The 24,096-nt window shown below is 42.6% G+C and overlaps 1 protein-coding gene across 2 annotated transcripts in view; it reads left to right on the top strand.

The window, feature by feature from the left end:
• adgrl1a (adhesion G protein-coupled receptor L1a) overlaps positions 1-24,096 on the top strand; it is a 114,030-nt gene that overhangs the window by 64,091 nt on the left and 25,843 nt on the right. The window contains exons 3-9 of one of the 2 annotated variants that reach the window (XM_032588358.1): positions 4,158-4,371; positions 5,580-5,689; positions 12,687-12,701; positions 19,771-19,978; positions 20,166-20,430; positions 21,328-21,655; positions 22,554-22,853. In XM_032588358.1, coding sequence (XP_032444249.1) covers positions 4,158-4,371; positions 5,580-5,689; positions 12,687-12,701; positions 19,771-19,978; positions 20,166-20,430; positions 21,328-21,655; positions 22,554-22,853 — 1,440 coding nt within the window. The remainder of the gene's footprint in view (positions 1-4,157; positions 4,372-5,579; positions 5,690-12,686; positions 12,702-19,770; positions 19,979-20,165; positions 20,431-21,327; positions 21,656-22,553; positions 22,854-24,096) is intronic. The other variant, XM_032588359.1, reaches the window with a different exon arrangement.

The raw sequence follows: 24,096 nt of genomic DNA on the forward strand, positions 1-24,096 counted from the left end.
CACCGACACATCCATGCAAATTAGATTGTATAATTGCCTGATTCAATAGTCTCACATGTGACAATTGCTAAGTGTGTATTGCAAATGCTGTGACTCATTTAGATGAGTCACAGTGTGACTTAAAAGAAACTACATTCACCTATACAAATGGCTAGTGCTAAGAAAGAGTCTTTGTCATTTAAGTACTCTGACTGCCAATACTAAATGGTCAAGTGTGTGTGTGCGTGGGCGTGTAGGCGTGTGTGTTTGAAGAGATTCTGAAACCTTAATGGATTCCTGCAGAGTGAAGGACAATCGTTGCCCATGGCCAGTCCAAGCTTATCCTCTGCTCATCTCATCTCAGCTCAGAGCCAGCCGAATCTCGAGTTAGGCCTCGGGCCATCTGGCTGCCACTCACCACACACTCACATTCACACGCCCACACACACCCCGTCACATGTGAGCACACTTGCGCAAATGTAAACAGTGGAACCCACAGTTTCATGCTCGTTTGAGGATACACCACTTAAAAAAATCTCTGCATAAATATAAGGTGCATCCGTCTTTATTTACAGTGTGAAATCAAACCGTAGTCCTGTAAGTTGTCAGGAAGTGTTTGGACAGGTGTGAAATATGAAGGTGTGAAACCCGACACAATATGGGCAAAGCAGAGATTCGCTCCTGCCTGAAACAGACAAGTTATCATGGCTGATGCCACCAATAAAGATTAAATAATGGATATCCTCAGATATGGTTAAAAATATGTATTTACCCAATAGATGTCTTAGAAATATGCTGAAAAAAATAGGTTCACAAAATGCTTTGTGTACATGTAAATTACCTCCATAACGGTGTGTGAATTTTTACCAGGCTGTCAACTGGCCAATGACTGCCTATTTTCCTACAGCCTGCTCTTATCTGTTCATGCATTGATAATCATATTTGAGCCATCTTCCAAAGGAAAAACAAAATCAAAATGGACAAAAGCAGTAACATGCAGGATTCTTATGTAAACTGGAAATTGACAGGAATAACAAAGATTCAAAAATGTGTTGATATGGTCTGACACAACTGGTTGTGTTTATCTAAACAACTGAATTACAGCTGATTTTCCATTTATTGTTGTTTTGTTAAACTAGCACTTAGAAATGTACTCGTAACCCTCAACAGGTATCCTGGCCCCTCTATTGAATTAGATTTATTTTCTACCATCTACGATTTCTTCATCTTGTAATTTTATTTTAATAAAATAATGTTTTAAAAATAATTTGCTGAATTAGAAGTTAATCTTTTGGACAATTAACTCCTAATGTTGTGTTACCTAGCCATCACAGTGACTGAGACGGCGGCAAAAAAATGGATTTAGAATCGTAATTTGGCCATTGGACAGCCAGCATAATAATGTCACATCTGGAATTACTGACTCAGTTTAACAACAAAGAAGACAGTAGCTGCAGTGTACTGTATCAACTCCTTTGAGTCCCACATGTACCTATAAGTACCATTAGTACAAATATTAATATGTGTACGAGTGCTGGTGAAATGCTACTGCCATTCCCAGCGCAAAAAGAGAAAGCTACTGTATGTTGTAAACACAGCAGAACTGATTGTGCTTACTGTCATAGCATTACTACAACTTTTAACGTTAACATTAGCATATGGGATAACAGATGCAATTTAATATCTTTACAAGGACTAAATGGATATATTTTTATTAAGTTTAGAAAATTGAATGAGTGTCTGCTTGGACTGACACAGGCATGCGGAGTTGTAGATTCGATGCCTGCTTCTTCAGGCAGTGGGGAAAACTCTTTGTTGATGTTATTAGAGACACCATGTCTTCTTTGCGAATTTATAATTCTTTCAGATTTTTTTTCAACAGAGTCTCAAACAGGCAGCTTGTTTTATTTTGGGTCATAGGATACACATTGGATACACAGGTTGTAAGGTTACTTTGAAGATGTTTTTTACTCAACCAGCGAGATCAAGACGTCCGCACACCTCTACTCCCACAGCCGCTGTGGCTGTGGGCAAAGAGAAGGAGCTTGTGTACAGTTTTATAGTTTTGTGACATCTTGGGAATTCCAGCTGTGAAACTCCTCCTTTCTAGGAGGTGTCATGAAAATGATGTACAGTACAGACCAAAAGTTTGGACACACCTGTGTGTCCAAACTTTTGGTCTGTACTGTAGGTCTGAGATTCAGAGTTTTTTTCATTTTATTTTGTTCTCTGTATGTTGCTCCTTCGTTGTTCCTTCCCATGGCTAGGCCCAGCGCTGCTGCTGGCCCTCTTCATTTCTTCCCTCCTCTTGGTGTGTTATATGGTTCTAATTGCTGGCCAGCTGTACACTGCTGTGTATTTACACTGCAGGGTAGTTAAGAGAACAAGGCCACACACTGGCACTACGCATTGTAATCCCACTGTGATGCTACAACTCAAAATGTGTGTTTACATGGAGGTGTGTGTGCTTGATTGAAACATGCACACCACTATGTCTGTGTGTGTGCTAATTTGCTTGTGTGGGTTTTTGCATTTGAGTGTGGACTTGTTTGTCTGGCCTCGCCTGCTGTTTGCATCTCCGTGTGCTTTAATTAGTATGCGATTTTTGCATCAAGGCTTTTGTGATTTGGCACTGGCACTGCATGCTGGCGAGGCATAAAAGATCTGAAGTCTTTCTGTGCTAGTCATTCAGCCCAAATAGCTTTAGTTACACAACTGATCTGAAGTCCCTATTGCATAAACAAGTGGCATTTAGAAATATGAGCGAGTCCAATGTGAGTGAGTCATATTGCACAGTTCCATGACTGAAATGACTGACACTGACATTAACCCAGATGGACACTCGTCCTGAATGGACAGCGTATGAAACTTAAGCAGTGTTAGCTCAGTTTCAGGAAGAGAAAGCGGCCTTGCTCTGTGTATTTTAGCACTAACAGTAAAAGGGGAGAGAGGCTGACTCAGTGTCCTTGTCTACTGCCGAGCCTGTCTTGCAGGGGGAGGTGCTGTGCAATGAAAGGCTCTGTTTATAAAGAACTTCCGCCTTATTAATGTAGAACTAGTGCTGTCTGTCTAGCTTTAACAGTACGCTCACAGCCAGGTCTGTACATAGACGTCCTTCCCACTGACATTGCAAAGAGGATCTCAGTCAAAGACGTCTGGCCCTTCAACACAGCGGAGAGCTCTACACCTAAAGGCTTCAGATGCAGGTTAAATTCCTAGAATGTTCTCTTCAAGGAGGGTTAGACATTTCAGGACCATGGACAGAGGTTCTCACATTCACTGTCACGAGATTCAGTTTTAATTTCCAATTTTCACAGTGCCTCTATTTGCATTTGATTTTTTGCTTCCACCTGCACCGCAAAAGATGTTCATAGTCGTTTTGTTATTTTTGTGTGTGTGCCTGATTACATGAGCAGTTAAATGCACGTAGTTATGGAGAGCTAGAGAGACAACGAGTGTCTCTCTCAGAGCCTCTTTGCAGCCCTCTTTCATGCCTCTCAGTCTGGCTCAGCGATTAACCCTGAGTACCTCACTGTCCCATCTGACCCTTTTCCTCTCAGAGCCACTGCAGTACATTGACATTCCTCTGAGTGGGCTGATTACTAGCAGTACGTATGCAAATGGCATACAAAGCTAAGGTGAAAGTTTGCAAAGACACTCATTTTCTGTTTATTTATTTTTATTTTTTTCTTGTTGCACTATCACATCCTCTTGAACTCAGGCTGAATCTCAATGTTCAGCTCCGTTGCATTGTTTAGGTGGAATAAACAAATAATGCAGGAAAGGACACTTTTTTTCCCCTCTGCGGTGTGGGAATGAGCATCATAAGCTGTTGCCTGGTTGTGTGTAGGAGTTTGTTAACATTTGAAACTCTCACAGTTTGTTTCACAAGTGGTGCCATATCTCACTGGAGAAGCTGGTTTGGCTGCAAACCCCAGAATGCCAATATGTGATCTGTGATGTTCCAATGTGGAAATGAAATGGCCAGGCTGTGCATTACTAGTTGAATGCACGGCATTAATGGATAATTTGTATTTTACATCATTACTTGTTCAACCCGTTCTTGTCAGACACTATATATATAATATTTACAATGATGCTGAATAATAAAAAGCCTTTTGAAGGTTTTAAGGTTTAGTGAATAATCAATAATCCGCGCTCCTTTTTTCCCTTTCCAGCTCTAAGCCGGTCAATGATGCCATTCGGTCTGATGCGCCGGGAGCTGGCATGTGAAGGCTACCCAATCGAGTTGCGCTGTCCCGGAAGCGATGTCATCATGATTGAGACGGCCAACTACGGCCGCACCGATGACAAGATCTGTGATGCCGATCCCTTTCAGATGGAGAATGTGCAGTGTTACCTGCCCGACGCCTTCAAGATAATGTCACAGAGGTAAGTATTGATTTGTTTGGATCTTGTGCATGTGTTTGTGCAGAGTCAGAGCCTGCTATTGGCAGAGGAGACAAGATACTATTTCACAGCATAATCCCTCAAGAATTCCCAGTTTTTCAATGCTGCTCTGCGCCGTTTGGACACCTGCATCTTTTTGAAGGAAATCCAACCCTTTCGGCAAACAAACTATAAATACTTTTTTTTTTTTTAATAGATGTATAACACCTAAGCTTTCCGTGAAATATTTAACTCCATGATAGTGTTGGCTCCTATTTAGTTCTGTGTGCATGCATGAGTGGGTGTAAGAGAATGCGTGAGCTTGGGAATTGTTGTTGAAGCGTTTGTAGGGCTTCCCACTGTTGCTCTCCTTGTTTGAGCTCAGCATCTTCTTCCTCTGAGCTCAGATCAATGGGAACCCTCTCCCAGCTATCCATCACACATGTAATGGAGGCAGAGGCTTGGGGGAGAGCGCAAGAGAGCAAGGGAGGAAAGCAGCGGGGGGTGAAGGGGAGTATTGAGAGACTAAAAGAAGGAAAAAGACTTCCAGAAATGATGGGATGATAGAGTGAGTGCAGCAGAGATTTCAGATATGAAGTGAGAAAAAGCCTGCGCAGGGGAGGGATGCTCAAAGCTGGGAAAAGTCCTGTATATTGAGAACCACTGAGTGCATGCAAATGAGTATCTTTTTCTCTCTGTTTATGTTGCTCAGGGTGTGCAGACATGAGAGAGTACTCCGAAATTTGGTTTAGATGTAGAAGTAATGTGCAATTAAGTGTTTCACAAAGTTCGTAGTGTAGAGTATTTGCCTTTAATCTCCCTCACCCACCCGATTTGCCCTTCCCTGTTCTCTCACCTCTAATTGCTCCCACTCACAATCCCCCAGGAGGGGAGGCTCTGACGTCACCCACCCGCTCTCCACCCCCCAGCCCCCCTTGCTTCTCTCTATCCTTGATCCTTTTCCCCGTTTTCCCCTCCCTGCCCGTTTCCCACCTCCCCTCGGGTGTAGCTGTCACATGATCTAGTGTAGTGTGAAATTACTCCCTTCCCTACAATTCCCTCCGTCTTTCTGAGCCTGAAGATGTTTCTTTTATAACCACTCCTCTTTGTCTTTCTTACAATGGCACTCATCATTTTTTATCGCTTACCCCCTCCTCTCCTTCCCTCTCTCTCTGCTCTCCCCACCTCCCCTTGTCCATCTCATCTCTCAGGTGTAATAATCGCACTCAGTGTGTGGTGGTCGCAGGGTCAGACGTGTTCCCAGACCCCTGCCCAGGGACCTACAAGTATTTGGAGATCCAGTATGAGTGTGTCCCCTACAGTGAGTACTAAAACCCCGTCACCTCCTCTGGCTTCCCCACCCCTCTCACCCCATTCATCACCCCTCCCACCCTTACCTCTATCTTAACCTTAACCCCCCTAGCCCCTCTTCAACTCCCCTCAAGAAGTGACAATTCAGTCACATGCACACACGCTTTCTCTCTCTGGATTTCCTTAACACAATAAAGACAAAACAAGACACACATAAGTCCTCACCTGCTCTCCCTTTCTCTCTGTCTCTCTCTTTCTTCTTACTCTCTGGCACATTGCACAGACACAAACACGCACACGATCACAGAGCACTAAACCTTTTTTCTCCATCAGCAGATTGATGCACCAGTACCTGAAGGGGATTTTCACATGGGGGGAGACTGTCCACCAACACCGGGTCTGATAAGCACTTCACTCACATCTACTGCAAACATGGGGTCAGCCCCTATTGGTGATCACAGCGGTGTAACAGACACTGCCCCAAACTCACGCGCTGATTAACCCGGGGGCGTGCTTCTGTCTTTATCTGCTGCCAAACACCTTTGCTGTCCCTCTGATTCTCAATAAAAAGTAAAATTGGGCTCAGTGAGACTCTCAGGCCAAGGGGGGAGGGGGGAGGAGGGTATGTTGAGTGTTTGCACCACCTCACAGAAGGAAATGTTAACACAAACAGGCAAGGGGCTTATTTTAGAGCACATGACCTGCAGTGCCGCACATTTTACTGTCCCCATGGTAACGGCTGGCTTCCTGGCTGCTCTGCTCAAAAGTCTGAGGCAGGTGTGGGCTGCACAAATCCACACTCACACATACAAAAAATTTAAAAAAAAAGAAATGAAGGGGAGGGATGAACAAATTGCTCTTTTTTCCTCTTACTCTTCCTGTCTGAGTGAGCATCTACACACAGATGAGAGCACACTCGCGCAGCCCCAAAGAGCAGACATGGCTGTGATTATATGGTGTTGTGTTGATCCTCGCTCATGTGAAAATCTCCACTCAGTTTCCCCCTCTCCCTCTCATTTATTATTACGCTCAGCATTGATCCCTTCACTGTGTGCAGGACTGCCTGTCTGAGGGGGGATGGCAGAAGTGTGCTCCACAGAGCAGAAGTGTTTGGCTTTGGGGGTTAAAAGTAATATTTTAGGCTGTGCGTGCTGTTTGGTTTTTTAAGGATGGTTGTCAACTTTTTTTTTTGCAGAAATGAAGGTAGAGGTGAGCCGAGGACTGAGGAGACACCGACCAGCTAACTTCCTTATTCTTCTCTCTACCATTCTCTTCCTCTCCTGCCCTCAGCGGTCACTTTGACTGTTATCCCACACAGTCAGTCTGACTTCTTTTCATGTTTCTCTCTGTTCTTCATTTTCTCACCTTTTCTCTTTACTTTCAATGTGCTTTCCAAAGTCCCAAACCCTTTTTTTTATCATCTTTACTGGCATTTATTCTCATTTTTTTCTGCCATTCAATTCAATCTTAGTCTTTCTATTCAGTTCTATTTCTTCTTCTGTCTCTGTTGGTTTCTTTTTTTTTTCAGGTGGAACAAATCAAATCCAAACAATCGTGGATTTCCAAGGACCAAGTTTACTCTCTGCTCTTGTTTTGCTCAGGGCTTTCTACCCTCTCTTCTTATTTTCTTCCAGGAGTTGTAAACAGCACGGTCACCATCTTCACCAGTCACACTTGTGCAAGTCCTGTAGTGTAGCTTTATATCTATTGTTAACCGAGGGTAACAGTATCATCAATCAGTTGTTCCTGTTTCCTTCCCATCCTGTATCCTGACCTTGCATTATTCTCTTTGACTTTCAAGGGGAGCTTGTTCTCTATCTACCCAGCAATCAAAGTGTATCATGAATTGAGAGCTGCTGACTTGCATTTTTTCCCTTTGTGTTTGTTAAAACCTTTGTTGATTTTGAACAAGCAATGAGCAGCATAGAAAATTGGAAGCTGATCCCCATGCGATGAAAGGTTCTGCATGTCTGAGACAAAATACAAACAACCAATATACTCCGTCCTTGTGTCATGCTCTGAATAAGCAAATGCAAACAAAATTGAATTCATATACAGCTCTGGCCGTGGGCTGTTTTTGCATCTGGACTCGTCTAACATTATGAACACGACTTGACGTATTAAAACTCTGAGCTGGAACTTTTCTTCCTGAAGCCTATTCACCATCGCACCATACGCCACTCAACTCGGCCACTTTTAATTACCAGGAGAGGGAGGTGCTCTGCACTCTTCAGTTCTGCCTCAGCAGAGATTTGTCAAGATTAATTGAATTTGCTGCTACTAATCGCTCTGGTAATGCCCCATCGTTCACGTCTGACTGAGAATGCTGGGCACTTGGGTACCATCCAAGTCTGACGCATGTTTTTTTTTTTTTTTTTGTTGGTTGTCTCAACAAAAGGGTGAGGAAAGTGATATGTAAAGATTGTGTGTCATAGCACCCGAGATGGTGTGCAGCCAAGTTGATGGCTGAGTGGGATTTTGCATTTGACAGGGTCCTCTGTGTGAGTGGCGCTTGTGTGACACAGGCGCCATGTTGCCAGTCACCTGAAACGGCGAGGTGACAGCAACAGCAGATCTGACACACACAACACAGTGCTGCCGCCTGAGCTCAGATATGACAGCGGAACATGTGTGTAAGGTCGCTGTGAGCGTGGTTGCCTTTGCAAAATACAACAAGTCAAATCATATCTCATTGAGCTAAAAAGCCCTGCAGGAACCTTCCTGCCATGTAGCATTGTTTCTTTTTTTTTGTTTGTTTTTTGTTTTTTTGCCATTTGAAACAGAGCAGGAGAAAATGGCTCAACTGAACTCTCATTTCACACTGTCACATCCCGCTGTAGCCTGCTGGATTCCATTAAGAAATCACAGATCCATAAACACAGCTGCAGCATGTGTTTACTGCAGTGAGACGCCCCCACTGCAGTCTTAACGCAGGGTGAATAGTAAACCTGGCCTATGAGGGAGCTCTACCTGTTCCCCCCCTCTCTCAAGAATACAGTGCTAGATCATTATTGATTCTGAGTGGCCTCCTTTAGGGTCATCCATACTTGCCAGGCCAAAACATTTAGCCCTTGTTAATATGCACTGTGCTGGTTGATATACAGCACTGTAGCAACTCTGCTTGCCTTATCGCAACAGTCTCCTGTATTTCATTCAGATTTAGCTACTCTCCCACTGTTTCACTTTATGAAATGGATTCTTCCACCAGAAATGTATTCAGCACTGCCTATTCATTACAAGGCACTGCTTTTTTTGGACACAAAGCTGCTGGAAGTGAGAGTTGACTTGTCGGGAAGAGTTTGTCAGTAGAAAGAATAATAGCATTGTAATATGACAAGTTTTCAGGGAAAGGAGAGGCAGCACTTTGATGTAGCTTAAAATGAAAATCTATTAATATGTATAGGGACACCATCAAGACGTGGGGCTCATAAATGTTTGGTGAGTGAGAGGCAGGAGGCTTCACTCTGGCCTTGGAAAGAGATGACTTTTTTTTTTCTAGGACAGATTGAAACAGGCGAAGAAGAGAAAACAGAGACGGGAGAGGGCAGGAGAAACTGAAGAAGACACACTATCTCTCAGCACTTGGAAGAGGAGACAGAGACGACTAAGTTGCCTCACAGAGCAAAAACATTATACCTGTGTGCAGCCTGCAGTGTGTGTTTCTAGTTGCACTCATTGCTGTGGGAGTAATTGATAGGGTTGTGGAGAGCACTGAGCAGAGTGATTAACAGCAGAGAGGGCAGCAACGTATTTCTCAACAGAGCCTGGAAAGAGGAATGCTAAAGAATCAGACAAACAACCAAAGTGGCCTAAATCCAACCTTCAGCTCACTGCGATGACAGTTTGATGAGTTTCTGTCTCTTATTTCTGTTTGTTTGTGCACGTTCACAGGAATGTGTGATGCTGTGCGAATTTGTGTTTTGCGCTCTATTTTTCAGGCAACCAAGAATAGAAGAAATGGAGTCAACACAAGTCTTCCACCTCCCTGATTTTATATTCTTTCTCTCCGCAGCAGAGAAGCAGCTTTATTTCCCTTTCTCTCTCTGTCTACATGCCACTGCAGTGTATCACCCACCATTTCCACCGCTTGAAAAATATATTCCTAGTTGAGCTTTTAGAAAATTGCATTCCGTTTTCTATTTTATAAGGGCTGTGGACACAAACTGGAATAAAGCGGAAAACCTCTGCAGTCAGCATTTTTTGCTCAGACATGGAAAAATACTGCTTCCTTTGCCCTGCAAAAGTATTTAGACCCGCTAGATTTGTTTTATATTTTGACAAATTTAAAATGAGCTTTGCCACTACAAAGCTTACTTTTTTATTAATGGGATTTTATATAATAAACAAAAAAAAGCTTAATGGTGAAGTGAAAGAAGAGTTCTACATAAATTACTTTTTTTCACAAAAAACTGTCTGAAAAGGACACTTTGTCTCCTCTTGATTCCATATTTTGTAGAAACACCATTACAGCTTTTACACCTGATCTTTGGAGCCTAGCCTCATAAATATGCTTTAATCTAAGCTTTCCCTTGTAGCACTGGCAGCATGTTTAGGTTCGCTGTATCCACAAAGGGGAGCTTTGGTCGTAGAATCAATTATTTTACAGACTTTTGCAGGTCTTCTCACAGTTTTGCCCTGGATTTATCTCCATCTGTCTTCCCTGATCAACTCTGACTAGCTTCCCCATCCCTGTTGAAGAAAATGGTTGAGACATGTAATGCTCTCCTTGCCCAGAGCCAAGATGATGGGTCGAATGGCATTTGTGAGGTATTCATAGGATATCTATTTATAACCTAACCCTGCTTTAAACTTCTCCACAACTTCATCTCTGACCTGTTTGCTTTGTTGTTTAGTTTAAATGTTCACTAATGCCGTCTGAAAGAACTCTCACAGTTTCACAGAAAAGATTGATTTATATTGCGATTTAATTACTCACAGGTGTACTTTATCTTTTAATTAGGTAACTTTGAATGCTGTGTTGAATATAATTTATGAGATTAAGGCTTTCTGACACTGATAAGAATGCAAGCCAAAATATTCAGAGTTTTAGTTGTTAAAAATTAAAACTTTCTTTCCATTTCACTATTTTGTACTTATTCATATTGGTGTGCCACTTACAGCCCCAATTAAATACACTGAAAGATAGAAATCTGCAGCATGATAAAATGAGAAGAAGAAAAAATCAAAAAGGGTATGAATACTTTTGCGAGGCACTGTTTTGTTTTAACTCTCCCAAATGACTGAGTCCAGTGGACCCCCTTCAACTTCCTCCACAGCTGGGTCCTACTGGATGAAAGTTCTGGTTGCTAGCACTAGTCATTAAGTCAGTCCCTCCCTGTTCTAACCTTGGAAGTAATGACTGCATTCACAGTTGGGGGGAGGGGACATGACGTGCTTTTTTTTGTTTTGTTTTTTTTCCCCCAGCTAACAGTTTCACAGGATTTGCAGTCTTGCTTTCCTGTCCTCACCCTTCTACAGTGAAATTGGCTCACAGTCTCCTGGTCTTGGAGGTTGTTTGTCCAGTTTGATCTTGGCGTGAGATGATAAATGATCCATGTGGATGGTGATGCTGCTCATGCCAGTGCCAATGTGCAGGGCCGTCTGCTGCTAATGGTTCTTTCTTCCCTTTTCTTTTTAACCAGATACTTCTTTTATTATTATTATTTTTTGTCAATTTCTCCTCCTTCCTCTCACTTTTTCACTCTGTTGACGGGCAACCCTGAGAGGTGTTGTGACAATCCCACAGAAATCCCTGGAGATGTGAGACTTCCCATGACATATACACCACAATCACACTCACAGTGGGGATCCGAGAGCCATGTGACTTTTGACAAGTCTGTTCTTGGAGAACGCGGATCCACTTGCACACAGCACTTTTGCCTGAGCAAACACGGAGGAAAAGTGGGTGCAAGCGCTATAATATAGAGGGCGGAGCTGGGATTTCAGCACATGCATCTGGTAGTCCCCAGCTGACATGGATGGATATCGAGGGACCCGGACTTTACCTGTTTGTGCCAGCTGAGGCCTCACTGTGATTCAGCACACCCAGCTATTGATTTGTGTGTGATGAGCCTGCTGCTGTAGACATTTCTCTTATCCCTTTCTTGTTTTTACCCACTTCCCACCACCCCCACTCCTAACTTTGCCTCTTGGTCTATCTGTGTTTCTGAGGCGTTCCACTCTGTCAAGCCCTCCCTTTCCCCTTGTTGTTTGTTCTCTATTGCTTTGATGAGCCGGTCTCGGCCAGGCAAGCCAGCAGCTCCCCACTGATTGGATGGTCGATGGGTTGTGTGTTTTCTTTTTTTTTTTTGCCAGCTTCTGTGGCAGGCGTCTCTGGCTCTATAAATCAAGTAAGGCCAGAAGAAGCTCTTAAAATGAAATTTTGACGTAGACTATGGAGATGAAGGAAGCAAAACAGGCTTGTTAAACTCTCAGAAGACAACTGGTCACAGATAGATAGCTTCATCACCACCTTTCCATCTGCCATTTTTCTATCTCTTGCTCTGTCTTTCTCTCCATTTTCTTTTTTTTGCAGCTGAAGAGAAAAACGCTGTGATGCTCTCCGTCGGTTTCTCTCTCAGACAGGTTCTTGGAGCTGCGCTTTCGGCACAAGAGGAAATTGGGAGGCGGGGTGGGGGTGTTTTGTGGTAAGACGGGGCTGAGAGTGTGTGCTATGGGTGGATTGTGTTGTTGAGGGGTTATTGATAAATGTGAAAGGAAATGGAAAAGGATTAAAACCCAGGTCAGGCCATTTTGCCCCTTCTCATTTTCCATTCAAGCCATCCTTTATGTGAGTAGCCAGCCATAACGCAGACAGATAACTTGCTTTAAAAAAAAAAAAACAGAGCGTGAGAGAAAGGACAGCGTTTTATTTAATCTCAATTTTCTCTTTTTTCCTGCATCTGTTTTTCCTTTCATTCTCTTTCCTTTCCCTTTCTTCTTCTTCCTGTCTCTCTATATTATCTCTCTGTCTCCTTCTTTCTCCTTTTTTTCCGATGCTTGAATAGAAGTGGATCAAAAAGGTAAAGTCCACAATGAACATAACAACCACAGTTCGCCCCTTCCTCCCTCTTCCTTCTCCTACTCCCTCTACCTCTCCTCCTCCCATATTCCTTCCTAACCCTGCACCCTGTGTAGTGGTCATGTTTGATGTTGATATCCCTTCCTCTTCTTTCTCGATCTCTAAACGCCTCCTCTTCCCTTTCCTTTCTACTTTGACGTGTAACCAAAACTCTAAAATCCCTCTAGATTTCCTCCTTGGTTTTGATGGCAACACCCTGAATACCAAAACACACCCACACATGTCAATTATCACACAAAAAATCTTAATGGAAGGTCAGCCCAGTGTCTATGAGAGATAAACGAGAAAATTACCTCACACATCTGTCTAAAGTTACACACAACATACATAATTAAATTTTCTATGGTGCCAAATCCATCCATTTCTGATATTTAGATTCATCTTGCTGCTATTGCCTCACACAGTTTCTAATAGATATTCCTCATGATTCAGATTTCACAAACACATTTTCCAACACTTTTTCCAGATTGATCTGTCCCTGCAGATTTAAGAAAAAAGACAATCACCATCTTCAATTACATTACTCGATCACTCATTTTCTCCATATTGTATATCTTTGCCTCTATTTTTTAATTTTCCAGGACCAACATTAAGTCTGTTGTTTTTGGAAACCTCAAGGGAAACTGTAGTGTTAGGATAACTCAGTAATTAGACAAACTTGCTTTCATATTATTGTTAACAGCATCCCATTTTCAGGTACTTCAGCGTCCTTCTCTCATTCTGTCCATATTAATTCTTTTGAAATGATAATTACCACATTTGACTACCTCGCTTCCACTTCCCACCTACTTACAGCTCATCTTTCTATGTTGTGTTTTCCATCCTTCCTTTTAGTTTGCTCTCCCTCTCTTCAACTTAATTGGTTTATCTCTCAGATTACACCTGGCCATTACAAAAAAGACCACAGGCTCTTTGAAGATGTTTTCCTCTCTTTCTCCTCCTTTCTTTAACCCAATCCCCATTTCTGATTTATTTATTGTAAGCACATATGTGCCCCCTTGTAGCCCCTCACACCTTAAACCCTTGTCTTCTTCAGTGTCCATCTCTTTTGGTTCCTCTTGTGTCCAAGAAGAGAAGCGGGATTGGGGGAGGGAGGTGTATCCTCTATAGGGAGCCCTTCAGCTTCGTGTAATGGCTTCTCTGATGCTGCCTGAGCCGAGCCAAAGCACTTTTAAAGAGCTCCAATCAGCACCTCAATCACAGGATTCTCAAAGTGCAAAAGATAGACTTGACCCTGTGCAAGGTCAAGGCAACAATAGTTGCAGATATTTTTAGCTTTCCAATGAGCCCCTACTCTCCCCCCCCAGGACCTCACCCCTTCTACCGTCTCCGAACCCCTTACTCACATCAGTGCCCCTCTCAGCTGTCCTCCTGCCTTGCGCCATAGCCGGATCCATACACTGGAACAATTAAAGTCTCATTGCAGTTGTCGTCAACTGGTTTATGGACTCCTTTGTCTGTTCTTGTGTTTGTGGCTTTTATTAACATGAAACATTATCTCCACGTTCTTCTCCCACTGCAAGCGGCTATTTCAGCTCATTTTGTTTGTGCTTGTAGTGAAGTAGGAAGCTACGAATCCCTGTTCCTCCTGCTTTCACCTCATCTAGCTGATTGTATTTATTTACCATGCTTCCTCCCAGCTTCCTCCCACTAACACTCAAAGGAAAACCTTTTTTCCTTTGTCTGCACTCCAGCCCATATTAATCTTCAGACATTCCCCCACTGGTGTTGAATGTTTTTTGTTTTGTTTTTCTTAATTTGCTTAAATGACTTTTGTTTTCTGTTATTTGTAAAATTAACCATTCCTAGTTGATTTGTGGAATGACAAAGTGTGTATCGGGATGATGTTCAACTTTTGGTTATGATGTAACAATCCAATGAACTGCTGTCAGCCTACCTGCTGTCAGTCCATATCAAGGCTACGCCACCAACAGCTGCCTCTCCCATCCCATCACTTCTTCTGTCCCTTTTCTCACCCTTCTCGCTGACAGTCTACCAGTGCCCAAATCGTCTCTTTATCAGTGTTGGCAGGACAAAGTACTGTTTCTCTTGCCTCAATTTGTTTATTTCTAAGGCAAAAAAGGCAAGAAATTGAATCAGTATTAGAACACTGTTGACAATCTCTGTATTATCATAAAGAGTTTGGATGAGGGAACATGCAGAACAAAGCAATGACTCAAATAAAAGGCTTTCTATGTGTCATTTCAAAAAGTGCGAGGAAATAAGTGAGAAAACAGAGTACTGTGTGACAGAAAAAAAATACAAAGAATGGCTGTGAATGGAAAAAAAAGAGAGAACACACAGTTGCTATAGAGACGAGGAGTCTGGCAGCATCCCCTCATTAGGAATGACCCACCACACACAAGCACAGTCATGTGATCGAGGCAGTGCATACACCCATTTTTTGACGTAGAGAGATAGGGAAGACGGAGGGGGTGCACAGTGTGCATGTAAAAGTCAATACAATTTTAAAGTCGGGGAAGAGAGAGGCGAATGAGTGAGTGAAGCAGGTGTAGATGAATTTGAGATGAATATGAAACACAGCCAATTTAGGAGACTCTCTGCAAACACAGAATCTCTGGAAGACTTGGAGCAGGAGTGAGGAAAGGAGGAAGCTAAAGTTACAAACAGGAAGGCTTGTTGATGCTCCCCCACTCAAGCCTTATCCAGAATACAGTACGCTCCTCTGTTGTTGTCTGTATCTTCACCCAGTAGCCATGTCCCTATCAACTTTCATGACATTCAGACTCAGCTTCACACAGAGGTAGATAACATTTTGATTTCAAAGGATACTGTTTTCTGTTGCTGTCTGCTTTTGGTCTCAGTTAAGGGTATTCTCTGGGGTGAATGTTTGTGTTGATAAAGCTTTAAAACTTGCCTCTTCCGGCATCTGGACGGTGTGTTTTTGCATGCATTGTCTAAGAATGTGTGTGTCCCAGAGTGTATGTCTGTTTATGTTTATGCTGTATTGTGATTTTACTCCTAAGACCTGACCCAGTATAGTCTAAGAGGAAGAGGAAACACAATGGGAGTCCCCCTCCCCCTTTCTTTCCTTAAATATCTCTCTTCTTCTGTCACTCTTTATCACTCCTCAGAAAATTAACTCACTCCTAATTCTGATTTCACAGGAAATAACCTATTTACTCTCTTTTGCTCCACTCCCCCTTCTCTTCTTTTTTGTACACAACAGAACATTCTTACATTCCTCTTACTGCTTTCTTCTCTAATTCTTCTTTCCTGTGTCTCTAAACTGCAGACATGCATGCAACACAGACGCACACATTAATCTACATCAAGATACACGTAAACACACCAATCCGTGAATGAATTCCAGCACATGCCATCAGAAGAACACCATACACTCATGCACGCCCATTAACTGTCTAAGCATAGATTCAGGTTAGCTTGACATGCTCCATTCTGCCCCCTGCTGAATGCTTACTGCATATGCCAGTAACAGGTTGGGGATTCAATTAGAGCAGCATGCTCACAGCAGTTAGTTCTATGAGTAGCACCACTGCAGTCTGGACTGGACTGGGCAATCGCATTGGCCAGAAGAACCCTCAGTTTCTTGTAGATGGAACAAAAATAAAAGGAAAAACAACAAAAAAGGAAAAGCACAGCACTTAAGAAATCTACTGCCAACCATTGGCAGGGGGTGTTCAGATCATCAAAGTGGAGCATTAGCCATCACCAAGATGCTGTCACATCAAATTTGAAAACAGCATGGACTGCAGGCAACAGCCAAAATGAAAGGTCTAAATTTAGCCGAAAGCTGTCAGTGTTCACTTTTACCGGTCGATCACAAATGGATGCTAAACACTAATGGGAGGTTTTTGCTGTCATTTTCAAGAAAGTTCTCAGGCTTTCATCGCTTCATACTGGAGCCTCATTTATTGACAAGTAAAAGCTGACCTGTGCCTGGGAAAGGAATTACAGAGATAAATAGTCAATTATTACGGCAGCATTTCCCAGTATGTGTGGTGGTAATTGGCAGGCTTGAGTACGATAGCTACAGCCTGCATTTTAATCCCTGATAAGGTAAGTTTCATTAGTCATTTGGCCGGTTTAGGGTAAAAAAAAAAAGTGTTGTGTGTGCTTCATGATAGCTTCACTGAAATGATCATGACTCCAAGATTTCCATCCGTAGCCAAAGAGGAATTAATCTATTTATCTATCTCACATAATCCCAGATGGCTCTACGGAAGCTAACCTGCTTGAGCCAGACTAGGATAATGCCTAATCTCAAGACTTATGCCTAATGCTTAATGCCTTATTCCTAATACCTCATTCATTCTGTGGTCATAATAGCCTCTTGTACTATACGTCTCTGCAGCCAGAGTTTGGCTGCTCTGGCTTCCTGCTGTTAAACACTTCACAGTTACAATTGGGAGGGAGGCGAAGCAAAGGAAAGCCAAGAAGAGCCGGTAAACAGGAAAGCAGCCGGGAAAAGCTGGGGAGTGCAGGTCAGACTTAATGAAGCCCCCCAGGCAGGGTTTGTAGGATGTGAAGCGTGGCCACTCTTTCTGTTTGGCATGTGAATGTATGAATAAGAGTGTTTGTGTGAGTCTCAAGGTCTGTGCACACAGCTTAGACGCCACTGATGAGCCCCTTTGACACCGATCCAACCCTGCCACTAGTTCATTAGAATAAACCAATGTGCAATGATTGTAGGGGAAGAGGTGGAGGAAGACAGGAGGGGGTCGTGGAGGAGCAAGGCTGATAGTCTCTGCTGGGCTGTTGTATTAGTGAACTGATGAGGCCAAAAGAGTACAGAATACAACCTGTTTGGTACAAGGAAAGGGTTTAGGAGCAATATGTCACATAGTACTATAGTAGTAAAGTATTTCAGGTTTAGGCTAAATTTATTAGTTAAAGTTTTATTTTTATTTCTTTATGTTCTTCATGCGCCAGAATACACTTTGCTTTCATGGCATATTTTCTATCCTAGATTACATTTAAACATTTGATAGAAATATTGATGTGTTTTTTGTTTTAGGTAATTGGAAATAAAGTGCTATTCTTTATACTTTGACTTCTATTTTGCTGTAGCTCAATGCCTGCATTGAAAGTGGTAAAACATTGTACTTATTTTGTTGATAGAGAAGTAGGCTTGTATGTTTGCTTTTCTGCGTCCTTCATACTACCTTGAGGCAAAGTGTTGCTTATGGGTCACCTAAATACCAAACCTTTTTACTGTTTATTTAGCTATTTACAGTACCATTGTACTTTTCAGGGAGTGTCCTACTTGTGTTGGTCGTTTTCCACTTATCCACTTATTTTATCCTCAGCAAAAGAAAAAAAAAAGAAATCACCCATTTGAGCCATTCTTTAAAGTATTTAACCCTCTAATAATTTTCACAATTCAGTCACTCATAATTACATATTCGGAGTGAACACCTTAGCCCGTCTCAATACATTCAAGTAAACATTTTGGTTCGACAATGGAGCATGACAAGCCTCCTGTTCGTGAGGAGTCTTTATTCAGTGTTTGTTTGTGCTTGACTGATTAGATTCCTGTTTGGCTGGCAGTCTCAATCCCTGTTGGACCCTTCAGACAGAGCAGGCTGATTCCTAGGAGACCCAGCAGCACAGATCACCAGCCACTACCAGCAGCAGCAGCACAGCAGAAAACACAAAGAGAAAGCTGGATTTCTGGGAGCCTTGATTACTCCTCCGTCCTCCCTGTTGGGATTCTCCTCCTCTGCCAGAATCCATGCAATATTCAAGACAGTTTGAGCCTAGACTGATCCATCACTCAAACGGTTACAGTTTGACAGGATATGTACTGTACGTGTGTGTGTGTAGGTTTGTGTGCGGAGGTGCTTGTGTGGTATCCCTGTGTGAATGGCAACAGTCTGCTTGCGATTTCGTTTGTGCTGTCTGCGTCCAAATGTCCCTGCAGTGTCTAATTAGTTCAGGGATGCGTTCAGTCATGAGGTGACCAGCAGGTGTCTGGTTCTGCTGCAACCGTGAGCCCCCGAGACACGCAGATAAACTGGTAATGGAATACATGGGGACCATTCAGCTGTTTTATTCTGTAATGCTTCCAATTCTGCTACTCCCTTGACCCTCACTACTTTCTGTTGCTGGGACCGCTGTGATGTCAGAGTGCTGTGGATGCCCACAGGTTTCCTCATATATAACCTGACACGCCCGTTGAATCCCTTGGCAGCATCTCTCGCACCCAGGGACACACAACATCAGACAGCCAATTTACACCAGTCCCCAGTGGATGACCTCCACCAGTCCAAAATAGACGACGTCTCTGTGCAGTGTGTTTATGTGTCTATTTGTTGGATGGATTCTCCAACTTTTTTGTTGAGCTTCAGTGTCTGTTTGCGAGTGGGAATGTTGTTTGTGTGTGAAGCTGAGTCGCAGTTGCAGAGGAAGAGGAAGCTAATGCAACCTCACATCTTTACCCCAGAATGAGCTGGGGTTTTTTTGTCATGGAGGCATTACTCTTGACTGAGATCCAAATTTGAGTTCTAATAAAACAATCTCCACAATAATTTTTCTTCTAACACCCAGGTGCAGAGCAAAGAAGCAAAGGCCTTTTGAAAGAGAAAATGCACAATCAAATAAAAAGTAGGCCAAGATAAATTAAATTAGCGACTACATCTAAGCAGCGACTGCAGCCAGAAATCTCCCATTCATCATATTCAAATGTTTTTCGAACACAATGCTCAAGTTCTTCAAATGAGCTTTTATGTGTTCCCTCATTTCAAATCTGATAATGTTCACCACCTATTTCCTTCTCTCTCACCCATTCTGCAGCTATTCTATAGTCTTTTCATTTCTATACTTGCTTTTATCTACTCAGAGCTTTCTCTTTAGCCTTCACAATCTCTTTATCCTGCTTCATATTCTAGTCATTTCCCCATTTCTTTTCTCTTTCTTCCTCACCTACCATCTTCATGATAACTGTCATTATTGCTATGCCTTGTTTTCATTTTTCCCTCATTCTTTTTTTGTTTTGTTTTGTTTGTTATTTTACTGCTCCTCTCCAGTTTTTGTGTGCCCTGGGACGTTGCTGCGGGTGCAGGTGCCCAGCTCTCAGCAGGAGGCAGAGCACCAGGCGGGGGCATGGTGTAAGGACCCTCTGCAGTCTGGGGATCGTCTGTATGTCATGCCCTGGACCCCCTATCGCACTGACATGCTGTATGAGTATGCCTCCTGGGAAGACTTTAAACAGAACAGAGCCACGACTACCTACAAGTGAGTGCATCTCCCACTGCCTTGGATGATCAAATGGCATCTGTTGCTGTATTGATTCATTGGCTTTTGATGTGGATATGGGTAGGGATATCAGAATGGCCCCACTGCGGGTTCTGCATTGTACTGTGCCACATACATTGGCTTGCTAATCATCTTCGTCTCTTTTTTTTCTTCTTTTTTTTTGCAGGTTACCAAACAGAGTCGATGGCACAGGCTTTGTAGTCTATGACGGTGCAGTATTTTACAACAAAGAACGCACAAGAAACATTGTCAAGTATGACCTGCGTACACGCATCAAAAGCGGTGAAGCCATTGTCACAAACGCCAACTATCATGACACGTCGCCGTACCGCTGGGGAGGGAAGTCGGACATTGACCTCGCCGTGGACGAGAATGGCCTCTGGGTGATATACGCCACTGAATCCAACAACGGACGACTGGTGGTCAGCCAGGTGGGAGACCAGTGGTGAACCACGAGGAAAGAGATATAGATTGCAAATGTGGGATTAGATTATCCAGAAATCTCATCTGAGTGGTCTGGCGAATCGTCAATACAGAGGAATAACTTTCTCTGAGATTACAAGCCCGCACCGACAGATGAGATCAGGAGAGGCTGCTGTCTGATAAAAAGAGCAGTATAAATATAATCAGAAATATTTTGGGTCACATTGTAAATCCCATCATATGAAGAAATATCTTTGCTAGCAAGATTAGTATTTGATTTATTTTACATTGCATCTGGTCTACAAAACAAATCATTTTGACTTTGGAGATATTATGACCTAAAAAGATGCGCTTCATCCTCGATAATACCAGTATGCATCGCTTTTTCTTTGTTTGTAAAATAATCTCAGTGAAGAGTTGGTTTAGTATATATTACTATTTTAATATAAGTTATTTAATTTGTTTGTTTTAAAACATATAAGTCTTATCTCCTAAAGAGCTCAAACAAATAAATCACTAACCTGTGGCAAATGTTTAAGCTTACTGAGATTGAGTTACTTTGGAAAGAGAGTTGTCAAACATTTGAATCTTTATATGTGCAAACTGGACACATCTCAAGCTCTGGAGCTGTAATTGCAGCAAAAGATGGTTTCACAAAGTATTGACTCAAACAGGGTAACTATATAGACGTGGTCTGTAGATTTTTAAATGTGAAATCCTAAAAGTTCAATGCCTTTTCCTTTCATATTGCAATGAGACACTTCTTTGTGTTGATTTATTATGGAAAATCCCCTAAAAATACATTAAAGTTTGTGTTTGTATCGTCACAAAATATATATTTTTTAAAACGCTGTAAAGCTCTCTGACTAACTACTTAGTCTTTTTAATTTTCTCTGCACCTTCAGGTTAACCCTTATACGCTACGCTTTGAAGGCACCTGGGAGACGAGCTTCGACAAGAGGATGGCATCCAACGCCTTCATGGCTTGTGGCGTTCTGTACGCGGTGCGCTCAGTCTACCAGGACGATGACAGCGAAGCAGGCGGAGACCTGGTGATGTATGCCTACAACACCAATCGTGCGCGTGAGGAGCCGGTCAACATCGCTTTTCCGAACCCCTACCAATATGTATCCTCTGTGGACTACAACCCTCGAGACAACCAGCTGTATGTCTGGAATAACTACAACGTGCTGCGCTACCCGCTCGAGTTCGGGCCACCAGACCCCACCACTGGTGAGCAATGATTCCAAGGAAAGCATATGGTGACATAATGTGCTATGATGGAATCATTAACCAGGAACTTGTGCTTTGTCTCGCAGACAGTTTGTTCAAATTTGTAAAATGCTCTTTCAGCAACAGCTTAAATATTTTAGTCTGCACCACATGCTATTTCTTTTGATCTGAGAAACTCTTCAGATGGTGCATGTAAGATATGCTTCTTTGAATTTCGAGGATTGCAAATTATCCACCAGCGTGTTAGTAATAATATGGAATAGCTTTTTTCTCATACGACTGCTGTGGCACCTCATATCAAGTTGAGTGTGTCATGAATAATGAAAAAGTCATCACCACCTGATAAACTGGAATGTCAAAAAGGGTGTGGCATGCTGCTTTTCGGCAGTTCATCCGTGTGAGGGGACGGCTGCGATGTGCTGAGAGTCTGAGCTGCATACAGACGGGCAAGAAGCTGAGATTAGGCGTAGAGAGAGACGAGGTGGAGACGAGCAGGCGGCAGCACTCGCAGAGCCGCACGCTGACTCTGTTTGATCTGCTAGGATTTTGTAGTTGTGATGTGTTGCTTTCATCTTCACATTAGGTTTGGTTGTTAGTGATGGTGACTTCTCTGATGCATTTGATAAATTATTAATTTATCTCTGAATTGTGATGATGCTGTTCTCCCCGGCGCCTCCTTTCTGCTATGCAGAGTTTCTTTGAGAAGCTTAAAAAATAGTTTGTCACCCCGGTTACGGAGTAACTGCTTTTTGAACTAAGCTTCTGAGGAACATCTTGCATTCATATGTCCTTCGTTTCTTAATTTCCTTGATGTATAATTTGTTGTTTGATTTCTCACAAATGATCAACAGCCTCTATTAAGACGCAAACTCTCTGTTACCACTCAATTTACTCTCAGGCCCTCTGACTACCACCCAAGTGACCCCTACTCCACCATCAAGAGCATTCACCTCCAGTGCAAGTCCCTCTACCGTACGACCTCTGGCCCCCACCTCACGCCCTATCGGCTCCATTAACAAGCATCCCGATCTGCGTCCAATCACAGCCACCGTACCTGTCACTCGCCGGCCGCCTCCTCCTCCTGCTCCTCAAGGCCCAGATCGGCCTTTTTGTGAAACTAAGCTCATTCGGGGAATCCAGTGGCCAACCACTCAGCGAGGGGAAACTGTGGACCGTCCCTGTCCTAAAGGATCTTTGGGTAAGGATATCAGCATGTAGCTCTTCTGTTTAAAATGCACTCATACTGCATTTTAAACGGCAAGGAATTCATGGTATTTAACTGGGATTTTATAGACCAACACAAGGTAGATAATAATTGTGCAGCAGAAGGATACAGGTGCTCAAAATTTCCCCCCAATTAATATCTGAAAAGTGGGTCATGCATCTATATTCAGCAATTCTAAAAATTTATTTTTTTCAAGCTGAGTTAGGTTGGACAAATACAGATGGCCTCACATTTTCTTGCAACAAAACATCAATTGTTTTTAGTTGGGTCATTGTGATATGTGAATATGATTTGATCTAAAAAATGTTATTGTGATTTTGGCTGTATACCTTGGGTGTTATTCAGCTGGAAGGTGATTAACACATTTTGCAGCTTCTAGTTTTCTTACAGAATTCAGCTCCAAACTGTATAAAATTTTTCAGATTTATACTTTAAGCTGGTGTGTCACATACGAGCCTCATAAATTCCATTAAAGCTTGTGGTTTTAACAGGGCATGTACACTGTATGTACTTGCACACTTCTGTTTTAAATGTTCCCATAATGCATATATCCCATCTTTGTAAGTCCTTGTGCCGTATATGTTCTCACACTTTCCAAGCCGTCAGGATGTTTGTGCTCTTCTGCTTGTTTTTTTTTCCACTGCTACCTCCTTCTGTCCCCATGCTGGTCCCACCAGTGTGCGCCGTCTCTGAGGACTCGCAGATAAAAGCTCGTCCTCCATAAATGAAAGGCTCATCTCCCACAGAAACAGAGCTGATTGAAAGTGGCACATAATGAAATGAAAGGCCACACAACACGGACATCACTTTCCTCCGTATTATTTGCCATACTTTCAGACATCTAGCCTTCAAAAACAAAAAGAAATCAAACAAAGAATGATATCTCACTCAGTCTTCCTCTCGAATTGTTTTTGTTGGTTTTTTGATGTTATCTTAATGTTAAATTAGCAGCAGATGTAATTACTCATCATGAATCAGTTCTGTGATCGATAAAGGAGAGAATGAGAAAAGTTGAAAAGAGAAAGAAGAAAATCAGCAGGCGAGAGCGAGAAAGAAGCAGATAAAACAAAACCACATCTGCTATGATCCCGCTATGACTACGAAGCATTGCTCCATTATCTCTATCATCTATGCTCGTCCAATTTGCTTCCCTCTTTGTCCTATGTGGTAACCGTCCTCTTCTCCTCCGCCTTGTCTTTGTGACTTGATGTTGGGT

The sequence above is a fragment of the Xiphophorus hellerii genome, chromosome 16, assembly GCF_003331165.1.
Source record: "Xiphophorus hellerii strain 12219 chromosome 16, Xiphophorus_hellerii-4.1, whole genome shotgun sequence".
In the NCBI taxonomy this organism is placed as follows: domain Eukaryota; kingdom Metazoa; phylum Chordata; class Actinopteri; order Cyprinodontiformes; family Poeciliidae; genus Xiphophorus; species Xiphophorus hellerii.